General features: G+C 35.1%; 2 protein-coding genes across 2 annotated transcripts in view; one reads left to right on the top strand and one right to left on the bottom strand.

Moving 5' to 3' along the window:
• Window positions 1–4,871, bottom strand: part of FGF7 (fibroblast growth factor 7) — a 59,921-nt gene extending 55,050 nt beyond the window's left edge. The window contains exon 1 of the mRNA XM_068966202.1: window positions 4,586–4,871. Coding sequence (XP_068822303.1) covers window positions 4,586–4,871 — 286 coding nt within the window. The remainder of the gene's footprint in view (window positions 1–4,585) is intronic.
• FAM227B (family with sequence similarity 227 member B) overlaps window positions 1–21,246 on the top strand; it is a 209,025-nt gene that overhangs the window by 129,859 nt on the left and 57,920 nt on the right. The gene's annotated exons all lie outside the window — the stretch shown is intronic.

The raw sequence follows: 21,246 nt of genomic DNA, 5'->3' as shown, positions 1-21,246 counted from the left end.
CAAATCACTGGCCAGTTTTCAGAATGGCTAACCCTTTTCTTACTATGGAACTTTCAGTGCTTAATTGCAACAAGTGAGGCATACTTTTTCTTGAATCAATGGCTTATGGCTATTAAGAATTCCTTCTCTAAAGAAACGGGAAGAGAAAAACTTTTTTAGTAATTGAATGTCAAAAGCAAGAAAATCATTCCAAGGGATTGAGTTCACATCTGTCTTTCAGGGCAGTTGTCATTTGCCCAAGTGCACTGCTGCTGTCTCTCACTTGGCACCTCAACTCCCAGCTTAAACAGCAGTTATTTGTGTCAGGTGTGGAGTGATTGCCTCTGTCTGCTGATGGGCTGCCTGGGCCAATTATCTAAATTCACCCTCTGGCCTTGTCCCCGAGTGGAAAGCTCTGACTACATCAGTGGAAGGACTGACCAGCCGTTGCCAGTCCCTTTGTGATATTATTAATGCTCTACTTCTGCAGGGAATGTGGATTCTTATTTCATTTTGGAGGGGCATTTTGTACTTTTACTACTATTATTATGAATTCAGGTTAGGTTCTAGTTTCACCTCTTAGAAGCCTACTAAAAAGCTAAATATGGTGCCACCAGAGAACAAGTTGAGAGGAGAGGCTTTCTTGCCTCCTGGGTAAGAGTAGTGTGCTATCTCAGAACCAGTTCTCCAGTGATAACTTCTCTCTCTTCCAGAGTCAGAAATGCAATTCAGCAGCTCCTGGCCTCTTATAAATTCCTATTTTTACATAGCCGAGTCTTGCTTATACAGTTACTAATACAAGTCTTGTTTCTGTTGGTATCCTTGGTGCATTTTTTCTGCCATTTACTCAATCTTATTTAGATATAAAATATTTCACAAGATAGCACTGTAATTAAGCCTGAAGTGAGACTCTTACAACCCAGGGTAGCTTAAATGATTTTCTCAATTCCCTAAAGATGTGAGGGGCTTCCCAGGTGGCTCAGTGGTAAAGAATAGGCTGGCCAGTGCAGGAGACATAGATTCTATCCCTGGGTCAGGAAGATCCCCTGAAGAAGGTAATGGCAACCCACTCCAGTGTTCTGGCCTGGCAAAGTCCATGGACAGTGGAGCCTGGCAGGCTACACTCCATGGGGTCGCAAAAGAGTTGGACGCGACTGAGCGACTAAACAACAACAAAAATGTGAGACATGAGTCGTCATATCCACTCCCTATCACTCCCCTTCTCTTCCTCCAACCCTCCATTCACCTGCCCCAGCCTAACACTTCTGGAAGCAGAATTATACTCCCAGATTTTTCACCTTGCCTACCTACTCCAATCCATTACCTTAGCAACATCTTATAAACCACATTTCTATGAGGGAGCGGTGCTTCTGCTGGTGAAACAAGCAGTCACTCAAGATCCGTTATTATCTTTAGGTCATTTTCCCTTTCATTCAAAGCAAAGCCATGAAAATGGACTAGGGACTTTCCTATGGTAACCCAGAGAACCGCTGTTCATGTAGACGATGTCCAACTTTTCATGCCAAATTTTATCACCTGAGACATTTAAATGTATCCCATCTTAAAAGGCCTCCGAAGAACGTTCAACAATGTGTGAACGAAGTTAGGGCATCAGAACACGTGAAATTCAAAGTTTAATTTTGATCTTTTCCACTTTCTGTACTTGGTATTTCAACCTAGTAGATAATCCAGTTACCTTTTACTTTCTCATTTTAATGAAATAGGAAGGAAACAGCTTTTATTCATTAATTCAGTTAAGGATTGAGAGATATAAACAATAAGTTTTGTAATTTCAGTTTTTTGTTTTCTTTGACTTTTAAACAAATTCTTCTGAGCAATTTCTTTGTACCTGGATGCAGTGGCTTCAACTTCACCTACGGCAATTTGCATTTTTTGTATGAGGCACTCAATTTTAAAATTAGTAAGGAAATAAATATTAGAATTCTATTCTATGTTATTATATAATAAGAAAATGAGTATCAGAATTCTCTTCTATGTTATTCTCTGTGTATTTTTCAATGGAGTACCTTAGGATTTTCTGTAGACAACAGTGAGTTAGCCTCTATTTATGAAGAAGTCCGACAGGCTTATTCTTCAGTAAGATAGCAGCAAAACTTGACAACAATTTGGAGCCTACTGAAAGGATCCAGATGTAAGCTTCCCTTTCTAGGAGAATTTACCTGGAAGTATATACTATATAGTATATACTATCAAGAAAGTATATACAGTCTATGAAAAAGCTTATAGAAATAAGATTATTTACATAATACATATTATTTCTTTTACTACATTGGTATTGTGACTTTCTTTCCTTCTTTCTTCTTTACTTCCTCACTTTCTTTGTTTCTTTATTTTTTACCTTAGAATTAGTGTTAGAAGTGAAATTATGTACCATACTGGCTTTATGGTTACTCAAGGTCAGTGCTAAACTGTGTTTCAAACTATGGGAAACTTTAGCATTTTGTGTATGTTTTAAAATACTTGAGTTTCATAGTTTCAAGAAATTTTAATACAAAATAAGACACATATATCTGAATGCATTCTTATTGTAGGTATTCCAATTTTAGATATTCTAATTGATCCCAAATAATTATGAATACTGTTCACTTTCACTGAATTTTGCATCTAATTTTTGACGTTTTCATTACTTGGTAAAAGCAGTCAAAAGGAATTAGCATATGGAAGAATTCTGCTGTGTTTAGGCTCAGTAACTTTACTACTACATTTTGAAATTAGTTCTGACAGCTCAACTTATCATTAAGATGATATTCACTTTCATCTCATTCAATAGTATGGTAATTATATGACAATTTAGATTGTTCACATTTATGTTATATATTCTAAAGTTTAGAATAAAATAGACTGTAGGAACTAAAATGTATATTGGATCATCTGTACATATCCCACATCTTACAGATTGAAAAATGAGAACTGGAAAAAGTAAGGAGTTGTACCAGAGTCAGTCACAGGCAGGGATTGGATCTACCTGTCATAAATTCCACCTGGGCTCTGTTTTCTCCACCAAGTTCTGTTATCCATTATAAATCTCAGTAACTTTTAAATGGGCTTCCCTCATGGCTCAGATAGTAAAGAATCCTTCTGCAGTGCAGGAGACCTGGGTTCAATCTCTGGGTTGGGAAGATCCCCTGGAGAAGGGAATGGCTACCCATTCCAGTATCTTTCCTGGAGAATTTCATGGACAGAGGAGCCTGGCAGGCCACAGTCCATGGGGTCATTTATTGATATGAGCCAGATTCTTTTGCTCACATAGAAATAGCTATCCACAAAACTTTCCTCCAAATAGTTATTTCCTTAACTAAACTTCAGTATAATCAGGACAATATTCTAGAACTAACATGATAACGTTATTAATAGAGGTAATAATAACCATACTGTTAGCAATCCATTAAAATGGCCTTAACATTCTATATCAATTATAGTTTAAAAAGTAGTTTCTCTCATTTTCATATTGGAAACGTAATTCTCCGTATTCCCATATTGGTTTATTATTAATAGTTTAGAAGCCTAAAAGACATTTATTAAATAAGCAGCAAAGTTTTAAATGTTCACTTGTAAACCTGGCAACTATGCTAAGCAAATGTTTACAGTATCACCCCCATGCATTCTTTTTCAATTAAATTTAACATATGTAACATTATAAAATGATATGTTATAACATTGTTCAAGTGCTAGTAATGCAAACAAAATTTCTTTTCACTCAGGGATTTTAAATTCTTAGTGTACATGTTCAGGTATATATTTTACTCCATAAAATTTAATACTTTTGAAATTGGTTATTAATCATAACTGCTAAATGATCAATCCGAACCTGATACATCAACATAAAAAGAATAACTGATTTTGAAGAAAATATAATTATCTACATTTGAATCATGAAATTAATGTCTCTTCCAACTCACTTTTATTTCCTCCTTCACATTTATATTTCCCTTAAGGTAACATAGAACTTTTATGGCATAGAATATGAAGATTAAAAAAATGTTAGGAGGAGCCTGTTTTTGTGCCTAGGTAAATAATTAAGCAATCAAATACAAGTTCCTATGACATGAACAGATGAGGAGACCACAGATTCCTATCTGTTTTATAGTTATATACAATTGCACAAGTAATTTAGCACAATTCAGTATTTGACACCATGGAAATATTTCTTCAAGAGAAATCAAATTATTTATTGAAAAAATCTTTATTTCCTCAAACTAATGATAATGCATTTTTGGTGAGCATTCACTGAGTATTTTAGTAGAGTTCCTAGTGAGCTTTGCTAGAAGACAATAAATCACATTTCAGTATAAGTAATAATATTTATTTTTTGCTTAACATATGAGTATTTGAGCTTAGGACATGGAGAATATATTTTCAAATTGCCTTGGTTTATCAGCTCCAGCTGTAATATTATTATATTTGCCCTACTCCAGGAGATATTTTTAGGAACATAGTTTATCCCAGTTAAAACCCAATAGAAAATTACATTTAATTGTTTTCCAAAAAAAAAGGGAAATTGAGAAAGCATGTCACTTGAAAATTGATCTTTTCACAGATTGTTAAGGCTCATAAGCTTTTCTGTAAATAAGAAAACATTACTTACTGTAATTATTCTTCATCTCTTGAGTCCCTTTGACTTTGCCTCGTTTATCAATCCTCAGATACCACTGTGTTCGACAGAAGAGTCTTCTCACTCTTATATCTCCTCCTTCCATGTAATCATAACTTCTTGTATGTCGCTCGGGGCTGGAACAGTTCACATTTGTAGCCATTTGCTCTGGAGTCATGTCATTGCAAGCTAAAGATATCGTGCCCACTAGACAGATAATGTGGAAGCATGATCTGTAGAGCAAACTTGGCAGGATCCATGTCAGTATCCATTTGCGCATTATAGTATAGTGCTCCGGGTGTTCATGAATAACATAATGAAAATTAAATCTTGAGTTGATTGTTGCTCCTAGGTCATTGACCTCTTCCTATCTGTGAACTGTTTAAGGAAGAGCAGTTGCACTCTCCAAATTGTTAGCCTTATCCTTTTAGTTCCTGATAGCAGTATAGGAGTCCTCCTTAAATAACTCTCTGTTGGTATATCCTTATAAAAGCAGGTTGTAATCAGCTCAGTTGCTGAGATGCTGTTTGCTACTTGACTTCTGTTTGCAATGAGAGATTAAGAATGGAGAGGGAGGAGAGAGAGGAAGATGAAAAGTGATTGTATAAATTTCAGTGGGCAAATACTATTACAACATACTGTGTAATTCTTACTGTGAAGGTACATTTAAAACAGTTTTCACAGAGGATGTCAGGGTCCTTACCACTCTATTTGTAGGCTTATAAAAATTCTATATTAGTAGAGATTAATCTGAACATGATTGTACCATTCATTCCAGTCCTTATTTGATAAGAAACATCCGGCAATTTAGAGCTGTTGATTTAAATTCAGCTCTAAAGTTCCTATTAACAAAATATAAATGCTTTTTCCTAGATGTCTTTATTCTTTTACGGTTGTGGTTTGACAGTTATTTTCTTCTGAACTGCCCACAGTTCTCAAGTTAAACATCAGAATTGCTCTGGAGAATTTCAACCTTATCTTTATGCAAGCTCTATAACGTAATTACTGTAGATAATCACACGGCTCAAAAGTCTAGTAACTTTACTTTTCCCCTCAGTACTGAAACCAGAGAAATAGATAAACTACTAACAAACATTTAGCATTATTTTTAAAGACAAGTAACAGTCACTTACTTGTTCTGTTGATAACAGCTGGATACACAAGAATTCCATGTCTGTTGTCTGCCCTGTGCAACTTGAGCCTCTCTACTGTAGCTACAAACTATTTCTCAGCTGAGAAATTCTCCAGCGGAATCATAATTGTTTCCATAAATCAACAGCAGGCAAGAGGATTTTCTCTGTGTGTGTGAGCGCGTGTGAGCTTGTGTGTGTGTGTGTGGAGCCTTTTATTCAGAGCTTTTCGATAAATACCTTTGCTGACCTCATTGGAAGCAATTAAAACTTAACCAGTAAGCTGTTGAATACAACAGTGAGAATAAAAGAGGCTTGTATAGTATTCATTCAGTGGTCATGAGAGGGAGCTATGAACATGGTTTATGCTCAGATCTACAAATGGGTACCTACTTTGTAGAAACAAATCTCTGACTCTGAAGCAGTTAGAAGGGGAAACAGAATTTTTTAGGTTGTCTCATAGCAGTTGAAATAAGTTGAAAAATATTGCTTTGACCATATATGTAAAGGGATCTTTTAACAGGAAATCTTTTACATAGATTTATGAAGCATACATTGGTACTATTATTCCTTTGTGTTCAGAATGTTAGAATAAAACTCCTAATATGTATTAAGTCACACCTTAGTGTCTTCAAGAAGTATATAGCTGAGTTAAGGGGATATCTCTTCATATAGAGATATTTCAGCATTGCTTATAACTTTATGTCTTATGTTGCTAGACTGAAAGTAAGAATAACAATATTCTTACTTGAGTTGAGCCACTAATTACCAGTATGACCTTGGACAAGTCACCTGATGTTTCTGACTCTCAGCTACTATACTTGTAAAATTAGTCTAGATGATTCTATGGTGCCTTGTAGTTTTAAAATTCTGTAATCTGTTACTTACCCTACTAAGATCAGGAAGAGGATACATACTTTTAAAATTATTATTCTTAAAAATTAAAAATACAGAAAAATTTATATGGTTTTATATTGGTTATCAATGGTTGACTCTTGTCCTCAGTAAGAACATTGATGCAATAAATATATGTTCATTTAAAGATGGAATTTTAAGAGGTATAGCTCATGTAAAAAAAAGAATGCTATTTTACTTTCCACCATGAGTTATTCTCCCCTTTTTTAACATGTATATATTAGTTTCCTATTCTAGCATGTATTTTTTAGTATACTAGAGTTTCATTAGGTATTTATTGCAAAATAATTGCATTGTTAATCTAAAGCAATATTTACATATTAACATTCTATTTCCCATGTTAATACTCTCAGTGTGTGCACGCGCGCACACACACACACACACACACACACACACACACTCCACTTGAAATGCACTACTTTACCACCAGGTGGTGCACGTAAACCAAATAGGAAAAGAAAATCAAGTATTTAATACATTCAATTGTATCATAAATTATAATTTCCCTTTGTGTCTATACTTTGGGGGAACAGAATCAAGAGCATAGCATAGTTTAAATTTACTCGATTACTCTTTAGGCACCAAATATGACTTTTCTAAGTTTATTAGAGCAGAAGGGGATGACCCTTCTATAATTGCCTCTGTTGAAAGCTGGATGACTACAAAATACTCCATCATGTATTTCTCTAAAAGGAGGAAGAGACAAAAAAGAAAATATGATGCTACTATGTTATAAATCATATCTCCATTAGTTTTGTAGGCAACAATAATGAACAGGGTTAGAACTCCTAGGACTCAGATATTCCTTCTAAAGAAATGAAAATTATTAACAGCTAATTTACATGTAGATATTCAAGAGCTACCAAATTCATCTGTTCCACATTGACCCTACAGATTTTATACTAAGAAATCATGGAATCAGAAGTCAAAATTTGCTAATTAAGTGCTCAAGAATTAAATTCAAAAATGATGAAGAGTACTTAGTGCCTCACTTGTTGTATAAGGTTAATTATAAAATTAAAATTAGAAACAAAGTAAATATGAAATTGTAATCTGTTTACTCTAAGTTTATTATTGTTGTTGAGTCGCTGTCATGTCTGACTCTTTGTGACCCATGGACTGCAGCACGCCAGGCTTCCCTGTCCTTCACTATCTGAGTTTGTTCAAACTCATGTCCATTGAGTCAGTAATGCCATCCAACCATCTCATTCTCTGTTGCCCTCTTCTCCTCCTGCCTTCAATCTCCCAGCATCATGGTCTTTTACAGTGTGTCAGCTCTTCCCATCAGGTGACCCAAGTATTGGGGTTTCAGCTTCAGCATCAGTACTTCCAATGAATATTCAAGGTTGATTTCCTTTAGGATGGACTGGTTGGATCTCCTTGCAGTCCAAGGGACTCTCAAGAATCTTTTCCAGCACCACAGTTCAAAAGCATCAATTACTTGACTTTCTGCTTTCTTTTTGTCCAAATCTCTCATCTGTACATGTCTACTGGAAAAATCATAAAAACTTTGACTATACAGACCTTTGTTGGAAAGTGATGTCTCTACTTTTTAATACACTGTCTAGGTTTGCCATAGCTTTCCTTCCAAGGAGTAAGCGTCCTTTAATTTCATGGCTACAGTCACCATCCGCAATGATTTTGGAGCCCAAGAAAAGAATATCTGTTACTACTTCTACTTTTTCCCCATCTTTTTGCCATGAAGGGATAGGACTAGATGCCATGATCTTCGTTTTTTGAATGTTGAGTTTTAAACCAGCTTTTTCACTCTCCTCTTTCATCCTCTTTAGTTCCTCTTCACTTTCTGCCATAAGAATGGTATCATCTGCATATCTGAGGTTGTGATATTTTTCCCAGCAATCTTGAGTTCATTAGATGCCATTGTACATTGTGATTTGAAAATATGAGAGCAGTAATATTAGTGAATGGATTAAATCTTAACAAGGGGATAGGTATCCTTTGATTATCAGTTTACCTAATGCTTGCGTGCATGCTATGGGCCTACAACCACCACAGCCATAATGAAGAGCCTCACTTAACTCTTATTATATTTCAAAAGGAATTATCCAGAAACAAAACTAACTTAGGTATCTCTAGATGGGGTAAACCTTCTGGTTTTTTTAAATTTCATACTAGTGATAACATTAACAAGTATTTATTGTTCTTGTTTTAATGTACACATAATGACAGGCTAAGCACATAAAATACTTTGCAGAAATGCTCTTTTGTTTTTTCCAATTTGAGTTAACTTCATTTTTAATTGGAAACATCTCTATCTCTTGAGCTTTAAAGTTGTAAAGCAAAGGATTAAATTTGTAAAACAAAGAATTCTTGCATCTATTTCTAAAAGTTCACTTTTTAAAAAACTGTTCTTAGTAAGTAGAGATTAGTACCTGGGATTCTTCAAAAAAGAAACAGTGCTAATACTTGCCTACTTTGATTTGGTGATAGACTATATGAAAAGAATACAAATAATCTATTTCAGTAAATATCATAAAAACATAGGTAGTTGTTAAAGTAATGATTAACCTTCTAGTTTTGCTTAGGCAACTTCCATTATGTCCTTGTTTCAAAAAGAGGTAAATGATAGAAAATATTTTTGTTTAATGAATTTTGCATTCTAGTCAGTAATTTTAAAACTATGTCACATTCATAAGTATGTATAATATAATTAATAGGAGGGAACATCATTAAATATATTCATTCTTTTACATTTTTATATTCTATCCTGTTCCACATCCTCCGAGTTCCCATCCTTTCCCTATAGGTAATCATTGTTATTACCTATATTTAGTTTCTGGTGTATCTTTCCAGAATTTTGTATGCATATATAGGCAAACTGAATACATATGTGTGTATACATTGTTACTTGTTCTCTTTTTATGGAGAAGGTAGCATATCATACACAATGTTCTGCATGTTGCATTTTTTTACTTAATAAAAAAAAGGAAAATCTTCCCATCTCAGTATTTAGAAAATACCTCATTGTTTTTTACAACTGCACAGTACCCCATTGAATGAATATATCACAATGTATTTGACTAGCTTCCTGTTGTTGAACAATTAATTTATTTCGTCTTTTTCTATTACCAAAAAAATGACACAATGAAGAAAATTATAAACATATCATTTGAATGGATATTGCCAGTTTACTCTCCACAGAAGTTGAACTAGTTTTATAGTCTCACTCACAGTATATATAGTGCCTGTTCAGTATAGTGTATTGTCAAACATTGGGGGTTTTGGTAATCTGACAGATGAAAAAAGCATTTTATTGTTTTTTCTTGCATTTCTCATTTTATGAAAGAAAGTGTCTGTCATGGACAAGTACTATAAAGTACACAGTGCTATGAGTGTCTGCCATAAGTGGCAATAGGAAACTTTCCTGTGATAATGCCAGCAGAGCTGCAGTTTAACAGATGAGAGGAAGTTCTTTCAACCAGGAAACACCAGTGGGCTCTAGGAGAGAGAATGAGAAGGACTTTGGTATGTAAAAGAGCTGGAGAGGCAAGCAGGGTCCTGGTGGGCCAAGTCCGAGTTTGGTCTTTATCCTAAGAGCAACAGGAGGCCATTATGGTATGCTAATCAGAAGAGTGACATGATCATAATTGTACTCTATGCCTCTATTCTGACCCAAACTAATTTAATTTCTGCCAGGAGAATAAGTTTAAGAAATACAAAATTGTGTTCCTTTATCCTATTTTTTCTGTTATTCATATTTTCAAAAAGATACCCAAACTTTGTGATTGAACAGGAAAGATGGAGGAGAAGAAAAAGGCATATATACCTCACAACTTGGGTAAAGCCCAAGTCTGCTCCATAGGGTTGTGCTAAACGCCCTGAAAAGAAGTGGAACATCGAAGTGTCTTTGAAAAGAATGCCAGAGAAGGTGGTCCATAGATGAGGCAGCACAGAGGAAAATCTACTTGGGGAGCCACAGCCTGCATTTCTGGTACTACCACAGCACACAGCAGAAGCAACAAAGCTCCAGAGAGTAAAGACTGCCTATGTGTCTAAAAACAGATGGACTCGTAAGCACCCCCCATAAATATTTCTCATGTTTTAAAAGACACCTGGAAAAGCAGAGAACCCAGACCTGAAGAAACTTCATGAGCAGTCAGTAGACACCTGCAAGTAACTAGAGTAGACAAAGGCCACAACAACTAAGTCCCTTGTCTTGGGCCTGAATTCTGTCTCATCTTGAAACAGAGGAGGGAACCCAAGAATAGTTGGCATAAGTTTCTACTAACCAGTGGTGAGAGGTAAGGGGGGTGAAATTCTCAAAGTTGAAGCCAGGATCATTTATAAGGATCATTTATATACCCTTGCATATTTGAAATTGTGATCCAAGATGTATTTCTGCTACATTCTCATCACTATCACCAAATTATGGATTTATTTTCCTCTTTTATTCTGTCAGTCCCATTTCATCAATTCAGCCTCAACTGTGGATCATGCCATTCAACCAGTATTACTCACTTCCTTAGTTCATTCACTTAACTATTTATCAAATAGTTATTTGGTGCCAGATGTTTTCCCAGACTTTCGGAGGTCCAGTGAGTATTCTAGAAGTGGTCTTTGTACTTACAGAGAATGCTTTCTGGTGAGAGAACATAAACACATCTCTTTGGCCTGTGTATATGACAGAGGCAGCGTGGGTGTGGGTAGGATAGAAACAAGGTGTCCAAGGAGATAGGAGATAGAGGGGTAAATAAATAGGGGCACCTATTTTAAGTTAGAAAGACCCATCTGAGGAGATAAAGTTTGCGCTGCCTGGAACAAGACTGATGTTGGTGTGTTCCAAGAACTGAAAGAAGGCCAATATGTTGAATGAAGTACATGAGCAGTGACAAAAGTTGTGAGAGATTAGTGAAACTGAAAAAGTAGGCAGGAGCCAGATCGTAAAGAACTTTGAAGGTCACAGTAATAAGAGTAAGAGGTTATTCTAAGTGTAATGAGAAGCTGGAGTACAGGCTGTTCTACTTATAAACCTTATAGACCTGGGCAAAGGTGCTAGTTAAACTCCAAAGGAAAATGTCAAAAATAATTGAGCAAGTGTAGGGGTTCCTATAAATCTTCAGTCATGTAAACTTTGTGCTTACACTTATACCCTAACATTTTAAAGCTAACTGTATATAAGATACAAAGTCTGAGTCATATGCTCAAAATTGTGTGCCTGTGACTCAACTATATAAATATCTCAGTTTACAAGTGTATCTAGATTCTTTTTGTCTCTTGAGTCTATATAAAATTGTTGTTTAATTTTAGATTTGTAAAAAGTTCTCTAATATGCTAATCTAGAAATCAAGTTCTTCAAATTATATTTTTAACTTACTAAACAACTTTAGACCTGGAGCAAGATCTCCAGAGTTACTACTTCTTTTTTTCCCAATTCAGAAATATCTGTATAATGAAGTTAAATTGTACAATTTACTCTTGATTGCCTAGACTCTTCTTAAATTAACACTAAACTTTAGCAAAGAATCTATCTCCTTGATTCAGTGTTATACAATAGTGCCTTTTTTGATAACAAGTGCCACTCTAATAGTTGGAAATTGTTTTAATGGCTGTGGAGAGAATTTTGCTTCAACCCTAGAAAAACATTATGGAAAACAACAAAGACTCTGGGTGATTAGGGTTACTACACGCTTTACTTTAAATTGTCATTCTTTGGTTCCATGTTCATTGTCTACATAGCAAAATGAGTGCTAAAACTGTCGTTTTTTAATGTTTCATGGATGTCATTGTGGTTTAAATCTGGTCACAGAAGACCTTTCTGAGGAGGTGATGATTAAACTGAGATCTGAAGGATAAGAAGAAACCAGAAACGAAGGTAATGCACTCCAGGCAAAGGTACCAGGGAAAAGCAAAAGCTCTGAAGTAAAAATGAGCTTGGTATGTTCTAGAAACTAAAGGACAGTGTAACTGGAGTTGAGTGAACAAGGGAAAAGTTAGGTGATATGAGACCAATGTGTGTAGGGTCTTTTTTGTTTTAACTTTATTTTTGAGGATAATTGCTTTACAGATTTGTGTTGGTTTCTGCCATACATCAACACGAATCAGCCATAGGTATACACAGGTCCCCTCCCTCTTGTCTGTGTAGGATCTTGATATCAATGTTGGGGACTTTGGGCTTAATTCTAAGTATAATGTATAATAATCAGTGAGTAACGTGATCATCCTGAAAACTTTGTGAAAGTGATTTGGAGGATGGCAAAAGTTGAAGTAAGGAGACCAGTTAGGAAGCTGTAGCTGTAATTCAGTTTGGAACTGATGATGCCTTAGACTGGGATCAGAGCAGAGAGAAGGAAAGAAGTGGGGAGATAGATTTTGGAGACAAAGCTAGGTGATAATTCAGTGTGAGAAACAAGGAAGAGTCAAGGTTAAATTCCAGATGTCTGACATGTGTAACAGGATAAATAGCAGTGTCATTTGCAGAACTCAGATAGACTGGAAGAGAACTGACACTGGAGGGGGAAATCAGGCAGTTGGAAAGTTAGGTGAGAGGAATGCTATAAACCCAAACCCTACTCATTCTGGATCCAAGGGATCGGCACCTCTCATTCCTTTAAAATAAGAACCAGTAAGCATCTTGCAAATCAATTACCACAAAAGGGTGGAATTAGAAATAAAATCTCTTTCTAAAGTACTCAGGTGCAAAAACGAAAACTTCTTACAGCAGTCTTGTGTGTGTGTATGTGTGTGTGTGTGTTAGTCGCTCAGTTGTGTCTGACTCTTTGAGACCCTATAGACTCTAATTTTCTAGATATTAGAAATTTTATTAGACAGATAATAAATATTATATTAAAATCTAATATAAAAATATTAGAAACAATATTTCTAGAATATCTACAACCAGAATATCAGAGTTCCCAGTATTATAACACATGAAATTATCAGAAGGCAAGCTGTGTTGTGGGACCTTATTACAAAAGCCTAGAGCAGTTTATTTTTTGTTTCAGCCATAAATGGGTTGCAAAGTTGTCCAAATATAGTTTAATGTGCAGTTGAGTCAATTCAGGTGACACTGAGAAAGAAGTTTCTAATGACAATGTTAGCATTCTCTCTGGGTATTTTACCTAAGAATTACCTTTATAGTCTAGAGGAATGTTGTAGTAGAGTAGTTCATACCAGCGTATAAAGCTATAGTGAATTATATAACAAGGAATATCAAAAACTAAACTTGTGTATCTCTAATGTCAAGAAAAAATAGTGAAGTTAAAAAAAGGCAGTCATATCAGTCATTTGATAGTAGCCATAAGAACAACAAAAGACTGATTTTTTTCTAATGAATTTTTGGCTGCTTATAATTATAGCTTTGATTTCCTAGCCTAAGAAGCTTGGAAATTGGAAGCATTGTTTCATGAGTTGAGAGCATTGCTGAATTAGTAAAAATCAAAAACTGGAGTATATTTTAAAAGAAATACTGTTTATTAATGCCAAGAACTATATGTGTAATAAATCATAGTCACCTGGCTTAATTGAATAAATAAGCAAAATAGGGAAGTAGATTATTATCTACAAATGTGAATGTGAAAGTTCTGAAAGATGTTTGAAAGTTGCTTTCTCTGTTAAATATTTTTAAATCTCCTCTGACAACTGATTTGTCCTACTAATTTGTACTAGCTTAGAAATATCTGCAAAGCAAAAAGATAAACTTCAATGGAAACTCAGTTTGAATGGAAACAAATTCTGAATTAAGGGACTCCAAATGAATGCAGTTTTACTATATTTTAAATTATTCCAAGATAGAATGTTTTATTGGGATAGAATTCACTTTATTATTTTTGACTTGGATAAATAAAGAAAATAACACTAGTTCTTAGTATAAGAAAAAGGGGTGGTTAAAGACTAAGTCAAAAATTGTAATGAAATTATATATGTGTACTCCTCCCTTCCCTGGATTGACTTCTTTATGCCTTCCGTTCTGTTTATTTCACTTAGCATGTTGACATTTATTAATATATTATATTTCTAATATAATTGAATATAAAACCAAGAAGCAAATTCAAAACATCAAAAACATTATTGTTCTTTTCATCCCTCACAAAAGGTGGAAGAGATGAAAAATATAAAATTTCTTCATCATTTTAACACACTCAGAGCATGTTATATTTTAAATTTAAAGGGGTTTTTTTTTTTTTCCTTTCAGCAGTAGTCCTCATCTTTTTAGTACTTAAGTTATTCCTTTTAGACTGAAAGATCATCTTGTCTCTTTTTTCCCCCTTTTTGGTTTATATGTAAAAATTCAATTATGTGCTTTCCTTGTTGATACAAATGTTTACTAAGACTTAGGAGTTTTTTGGCTCTGTTTGGAATTCTGAAACTTTTTTTTATCATATCCTATTCATTCTCCTTCCCTTTCTCTGCATTTTTCTCCTCTGCTTTTTTTTATTCTCGTCTCTCTTTCCCTCTCTCTCCTCTCTCTCTCTCTCACACACACACTTTTTCTATTATACCCATGCTTCAAGTTTCTAGAAACCTCCTTTAGTCATTCTTATATTAATTTTCTACTTGTTTGTCATTTTTTTCAGTCTAGTCTTGAAAAACACATCTGGTTTCTATTCCAATCAGTATTCCTCTGAGAATAACCTTCATATTATAGAAGACAAACAATTCTCAAATAACCCATAATGATGCAACCTCTCGTAATTTAAACTTTTATTCAGTAATTTTAAAAGAGCTATTCATGTACTCTAACTTGGCAGGCTTTTCTTTTTCATTTAAGATAAAGTTTACGGAGGTGGGGTTTGTATGGGTAATCATTTAAAGCAAGTTAATATTTGGAAACTTATTCTTTCAAAATGAGAAATCTTGGAAACCAAACATGGAAAATGATTCACTCTTCTCATTAACAATTCGTTTTTGAGAGTTCATAAGTTAAATAACACAAAGTGTTTCAGGAGCAAGAAGATAGCAAAGCCTAGGTACTGAAAAAAGAAGACAAAAAATTGGAGCCACTAAGAAACAGCAAATAAATATTAAATGAGAAATTACTAAAAGCTGCTAGCTATACAGTGTGAGAGGATATGGTGTTTAAAGGTAATATGGAACAACTAGCCTGTGATGAGCTTTCACCATTCAGATGTTATCTTTGCAATCAGATATACCTCGATTTGAACTACTGTTGCCCTTGTTGACTGGGGGAGAAAAAGCACCACATGAGAGTTGTGAGCTAAGTTTTATTTGGGGCCAAAGGAGGACTAGCCTAGGAGACAGTCTCAGATAGCTCTGAGAAACTGCTCCCAAGAGATTGGGAGGAGAGGACTCTATATACAAAATTTTATATATACAAAATTAGAGTATGTGCAATCAAGCACACATTTTGGCACAAGTTGCTGTTGTCACCAGGAGCAGATGTCCATTAATGATTTTAGTGCTTTTCTAGATATGAGAAATAAGCAAGAAATTGGGCTCATTAAAATTTTCTCCTGGAAACATCTAACTATGTGAAGGCCTAGTCTGCCAGTTTCGCCAAGAGCACAGAGTGCCTCTTGCTGATCTCTCCCCTGATCTCCTTTCAGAATGTGTTGAAGGTCAGCAAATGCAGCAGCTAGTGACTTTTTTCTTGTAGAACCAGGTAGCAAACAAAAATTTGTAGTGACAGGTCCGTCCCCTCATGGTATTAAATTCAATCATAGTTTGAGAGGTATTTCATGACCATTTTGTCCCGTGGTGCTAGGAATGATCATTCGTAGATCAGGCAAGGATTTTTTTGAGAGGCCACTCAATGTACGATTACTGAACTAGGTCCTATTAACAGTAACCAAGTGTCTCTGGACTACCTGTCTTACTAGTCTGTTATGGTCCAGAAAATGGTTCCCTCTAGTTTTTCTTCCCACATCTAGAGTTACACTATTATAGTCATTGATCTTATATAGAACTATATAAGTGGTTACTTGCTTGAAGTTACCTAGTCATCGTTTTATCAAAGGCTCAGTAACACATTTAGTAGTGTATAGGTAATATAGCTAGTATTATTAGTAAGGTCATAAGTAATTTATTGACTTAAATTGATTGAACTCCCATTAGGTGTGGCTCATTATATCACCAGGCTTCCCAGGTGGTTCAAGGTAAAGAATTTGCCTGCCAAGCATGAAACACAGGTTTGATCCTGGGTCAGGAAAATCCTCTGGAGAAGGAAATGACAACTCACTCCAGTATTCTTGCCTGGGAAATGGATGAGAGGAGCCTAGCAGGCTACAGTGTGAGGTCACAAAGAGTTGCTTAGTGACTAAATAGTAGCAGCAGCAGTACATCACCAAATCATCTGACTTAGTCTGTTCTGTAACAAGTCTTATCTTTAAAGGAAATGATATGATATTTGCTTTTCTCTGACTTACTTCACTTTTTATGATAATCTCTTAAGTTCATTCATGTTGCTGCAGATGGCATTATTTCATTCTTTTTAATGGTTGAATAACTGTGGTGTTAGAGAAGACTCTTGAGAGTCCCTTGGACTGCAAGGAGATCCAACCAGTCAATCCTAAAGGAAATCAGTACTGCATATTCTTTGGAAGGACTAATGCTGAAGCTGAAACTCCAATACTTTGGCTACCTGATGCGAAGAACCGACTAATTGGAAAAGTCCCTGATGCTGGGCAAGATTGAAAGCAGGAGGAGAAGGGGATGACAGAGGACGAGATGATTGGATGGCATCACCAATGCAATGGACATGAGTTTGAGTAGGCTCTGGGAGTTGGTGATGGACAAGGAAGCCTGGCGTGCTGCAGTCCATGGGGTTGCAAAGAGTTGGACACAACTGAGCAACTGAACTGAATATTCCATTGCATATATATACAACATCTTTATTTATTCACTTATCAATGAATATTTAGGTTGCTTCCATGTCTTGACTATTGTAAATAGTGCTGCAATGAACACTGAGGTGCATGTATCTTTTTGAATTACAGTTTTTCCTGGATACATACACAGGAGTGAATTTGCAGGATCATATGGTAGCTATATTTTTTAAGGAACCTCCTTACTGTTTTCCATAGTGGCTGCACTAATTTACATTCTGGGACAGTTTCCTTTTCTCTACACCCTCTCCAGCATTTATTATTTATATACTTTTGATGATGATCATTCTGACTGGTGTAAGGTGATACTTCATTTTCTTTTGATATAAATAATAATTAGCAATATTGAGCATATTTTCATGACCTTTTGGGCATATTGGGCATATTTCGCATGCCTTCTTTGGAAAAATGTCTATTGCAGGCTTCTCCCCATTTTTCAATTGGTTTGTTTGTTGGAGATTAATCCCTTGTCAGATGTATTGTTTACAAATGAATTCTCCCATTCTGTAGGTTGTGTTTTCATTTTATTTATGGTTTTGTTCCTGTATAAAAGCTTTTAAGTTTAATTAGGTCTAATTTAGTGGTGCTTGTTTTTATTGTTTCCCCTACTTCCATTTCTCTAAGAGACAATCCGAAAAGATATTGCCACAATTTATGTCCTGCCTAGGTTTTCCTTTAGGAGTTTTATAGTATTCAGTCTTACATTTAAGTCTTTAATCCATTTAGAGTTTATTTTTGTATATGGCATTACAGAATGTTTGAATTTTTTTTCTTTTACATATAATTGTCTAGTTTTCCCAGCACCACTTGTTGAAGATACTGTCTTTTCTCATTTGTATTATATTCTTGCTTTCTTTGTTTTGCCTAAATTGACCGTAAGTGTATGGGTTTACTTCTGCGCTTTCCATCCTGGTTCATACTTCTATATTTCTATTTTTGTACTAGTACCATACTCTTTTGATGACTGTAGCTTTGTAGTATAGTCTGAAGGCAGGGAGCCAGATTCCTCCAATTCTGTTTTCCTTCCTCAAGATTTCTTTGATTATTCAGGGTCTTTTGTGTTTCCATACAAATTATAAGATTTATTTGTTCTAGTTCTGTGAAAAATGCCATTGGTAATGTGATAGGGATTGTGTTGAATTCATACATTGCCTTGGATAATACAGTCATTTTGACAATATTGATTCTGCCAATACAACAACATGGTATATCTTTCCATCTGTTTGTGTCATCTTTGATTTCTTTCATCAGCATATCATAGTTTTCAGAGTATAGGATCATTTACCTCCATAGGTCTTCTTAGATGCTTTGCTCTTTTTGATTTGATGGTTTCCTTAATTTCTCTTTTTGATCTTTCATTGTTAGTGTATAGAAATGCAACAGATTTCTGTTTATTAATTTTGTATCCTGCAACATTACAAAATTCACTAATGACCTCTAGTAGTTTTTCAGTAGCACCTTTAGGATTTTCTATATTTAGTATTATGCTGTCTGAGAACAGTGACAGTTTTACTTCTTTTACAATTTGAATTCCTTTTATTATTTTTTCTTCACTGATTGCTATGGCTAGGGCTTCCAATACTACGTTGAATAAAAGTGGCAGAAGCAAACATCCTCACCTTGTTCTGGATGTTAGGGAAAATTCTTTCAGATTTTTACCATTAAGTATAATTTTAGCTGTAAGTTTATAAAGTGTGACCTTTTATTATGTTGAGATAGGTTCCCTCTATGCCAACTTTCTGGAGTTTTTATCATAAATGGTTGTTAAATTTTATCAAAAGCCTTTTCTGCGTCTATTCAGGATCATATGGTTTTATTATTCAACTTGTTAATGTCACATTGATTCATTTGCATTTATTAAAAAGTTCTTGCATCCTGGGATAAATCCCCAGTTGATCACGGTGTATAATCTGTTTAATTTATTGTTACAGTCGATTTGCTAGTATTTTGTTGAGGATTTTTATGGATATTTTCCTCAGTGATATTGGTCCCCACTATTATAGTATTAATGTCAGTTTCTCCCTTTGGTTAGTATTTGCCTTATATATTGAGGTGCTTCTATGGTAGATGCATATATATTTACAGTTGTTACATCTTACTCTTGGATTGATCCATTTATCATTATGTAGTGTCCTTCTTTGTCTCTTGCATTTATTTTGTTTGATATGATTACTACTACTCCAGCTTTCTTTTGATTTCCATTTGCATGAAATACCTTTTTCCATCCCCTTACTTTCATTTTGTATGTGTTTCTAGATCTGAAGTGGGTATTTTGTATACAGTCTTGGTTTTTTATCTATTCAGCCAGTCTTTGACTTTTGGTTGGAGCATTTAAGGTAATTATTGATGTATAAGTTCTTATTGTCATTTTAAAATTGCTTTGTTTGTTTTCGTAGGTCTTTTTTCTTCCTTTCCTCTTTTTTTCCTCTCCTCTTGTGATTTGATGACTTTCTTTAGTGTTGTGTTTAGATTCCTTTTGTTTATTTGTGTCATAACTACTGTAGATTTTTGGTTTGTGGTTACCATGAGGTTTTGATGTAGCAGTTTATATATGTATATATGAGTATTTTAACTTTTTGAAGTCTTAACTTCAAATGCATTTCAAATATCCTACATAAGCACTGCCCTCCTGTCACAGTTATTGACTTAGATATTGTAGATATATGTGGATGACTGTCAACATTTAATGTATGTTTTCCTTTACTAATGAGCTTTCTCACTTTGTAATTTTCTTGTTTCTAATTGTGGTCTTTCTTTTAAGCCTGAAAAAGTTCCTTTAGCATTTGTGAAATTAAAAGACACTTACTCCTTGGAAGAAAAGTTATGACCAACCTAGATAGCATATTCAAAAGCAGAGATATTACTTTGCCGACTAAGGCCCGTCTAGTCAAGGCTATGGTTTATTCAGTGGTCACGTATGGATGTGAGAGTTGGACTGCAAAGAAAGCTGAGCACCAAAGAATTGATGCTTTTAAACTGTGGTGTTGGAGAAGACTCTTGAGAGTCCCTTGGACTGCAAGGAGATCCAACCAGTCCATTCTGAAGGAGATCAACCCTGGGATTTCTTTGGAAGGATGCTAAAGCTGAAACTCCAGTACTTTGGCCACCTCATGCAAGAGTTGACTCATTGGAAAAGACTCTGATGCTGGGAGGGATTTGGGGCAGGAGGAGAAGGGGACGACAGAGGATGAGATGGCTGGATGGCATCACTGACTGGATGGATGTGAGTCTGAGTGAACTCTGGGAGTTGGTGATGAACAGGGAGGCCTGGCGTGCTGCGATTCATGGGGTCACAAAGAGTCGGACACGACTGAGTGACTGAACTGACTGAAAGCTGGTTTTGTGGTGCTGAACTCTTTCAGCTTTCACTTGTCTGCAAAGCTTTTGACTTCTCCTTTGAATATGAATGAGAAGCTTGTTGGGTAGAGTATTCTTGGTTGTAAGTTTTTCCCTTTCATCACTTTATATCTTGTCATTCCCTTCTGGCCTGCCAAGTTTTTGCTGAAAATTTAACTAATAATCTTATGGAGATTCTCTTTATGTTATTTGTTGCTTTTCACTTATCACTCTTAATATTTTCTCTGTCTTCATTTTTTGTTGATTTGATTATTATGTGTCTCAATATGTTCTTCCTTGGGTATATTCTATATGGGACTCTCTGTGCTTCATGGACTTGAGTGACTGTTTCCTTTCCCATGTTAAGGAGTTTTCATCTAGTTTCAGATATTTTCTGAGGCCCATTCTGAGTTACAAGAAATTTTTAGCAAAGAGTTAGAAGATAGAAAGGATAATCAAGTGGAGTTGAAGA

Source organism: Capricornis sumatraensis, chromosome 2, assembly GCF_032405125.1.
Source record: "Capricornis sumatraensis isolate serow.1 chromosome 2, serow.2, whole genome shotgun sequence".
Classification (NCBI taxonomy): domain Eukaryota; kingdom Metazoa; phylum Chordata; class Mammalia; order Artiodactyla; family Bovidae; genus Capricornis; species Capricornis sumatraensis.
The sequence above is the reverse complement of the archived record's forward strand: the minus strand, read 5'-3'. Positions and strand labels throughout refer to the sequence as shown.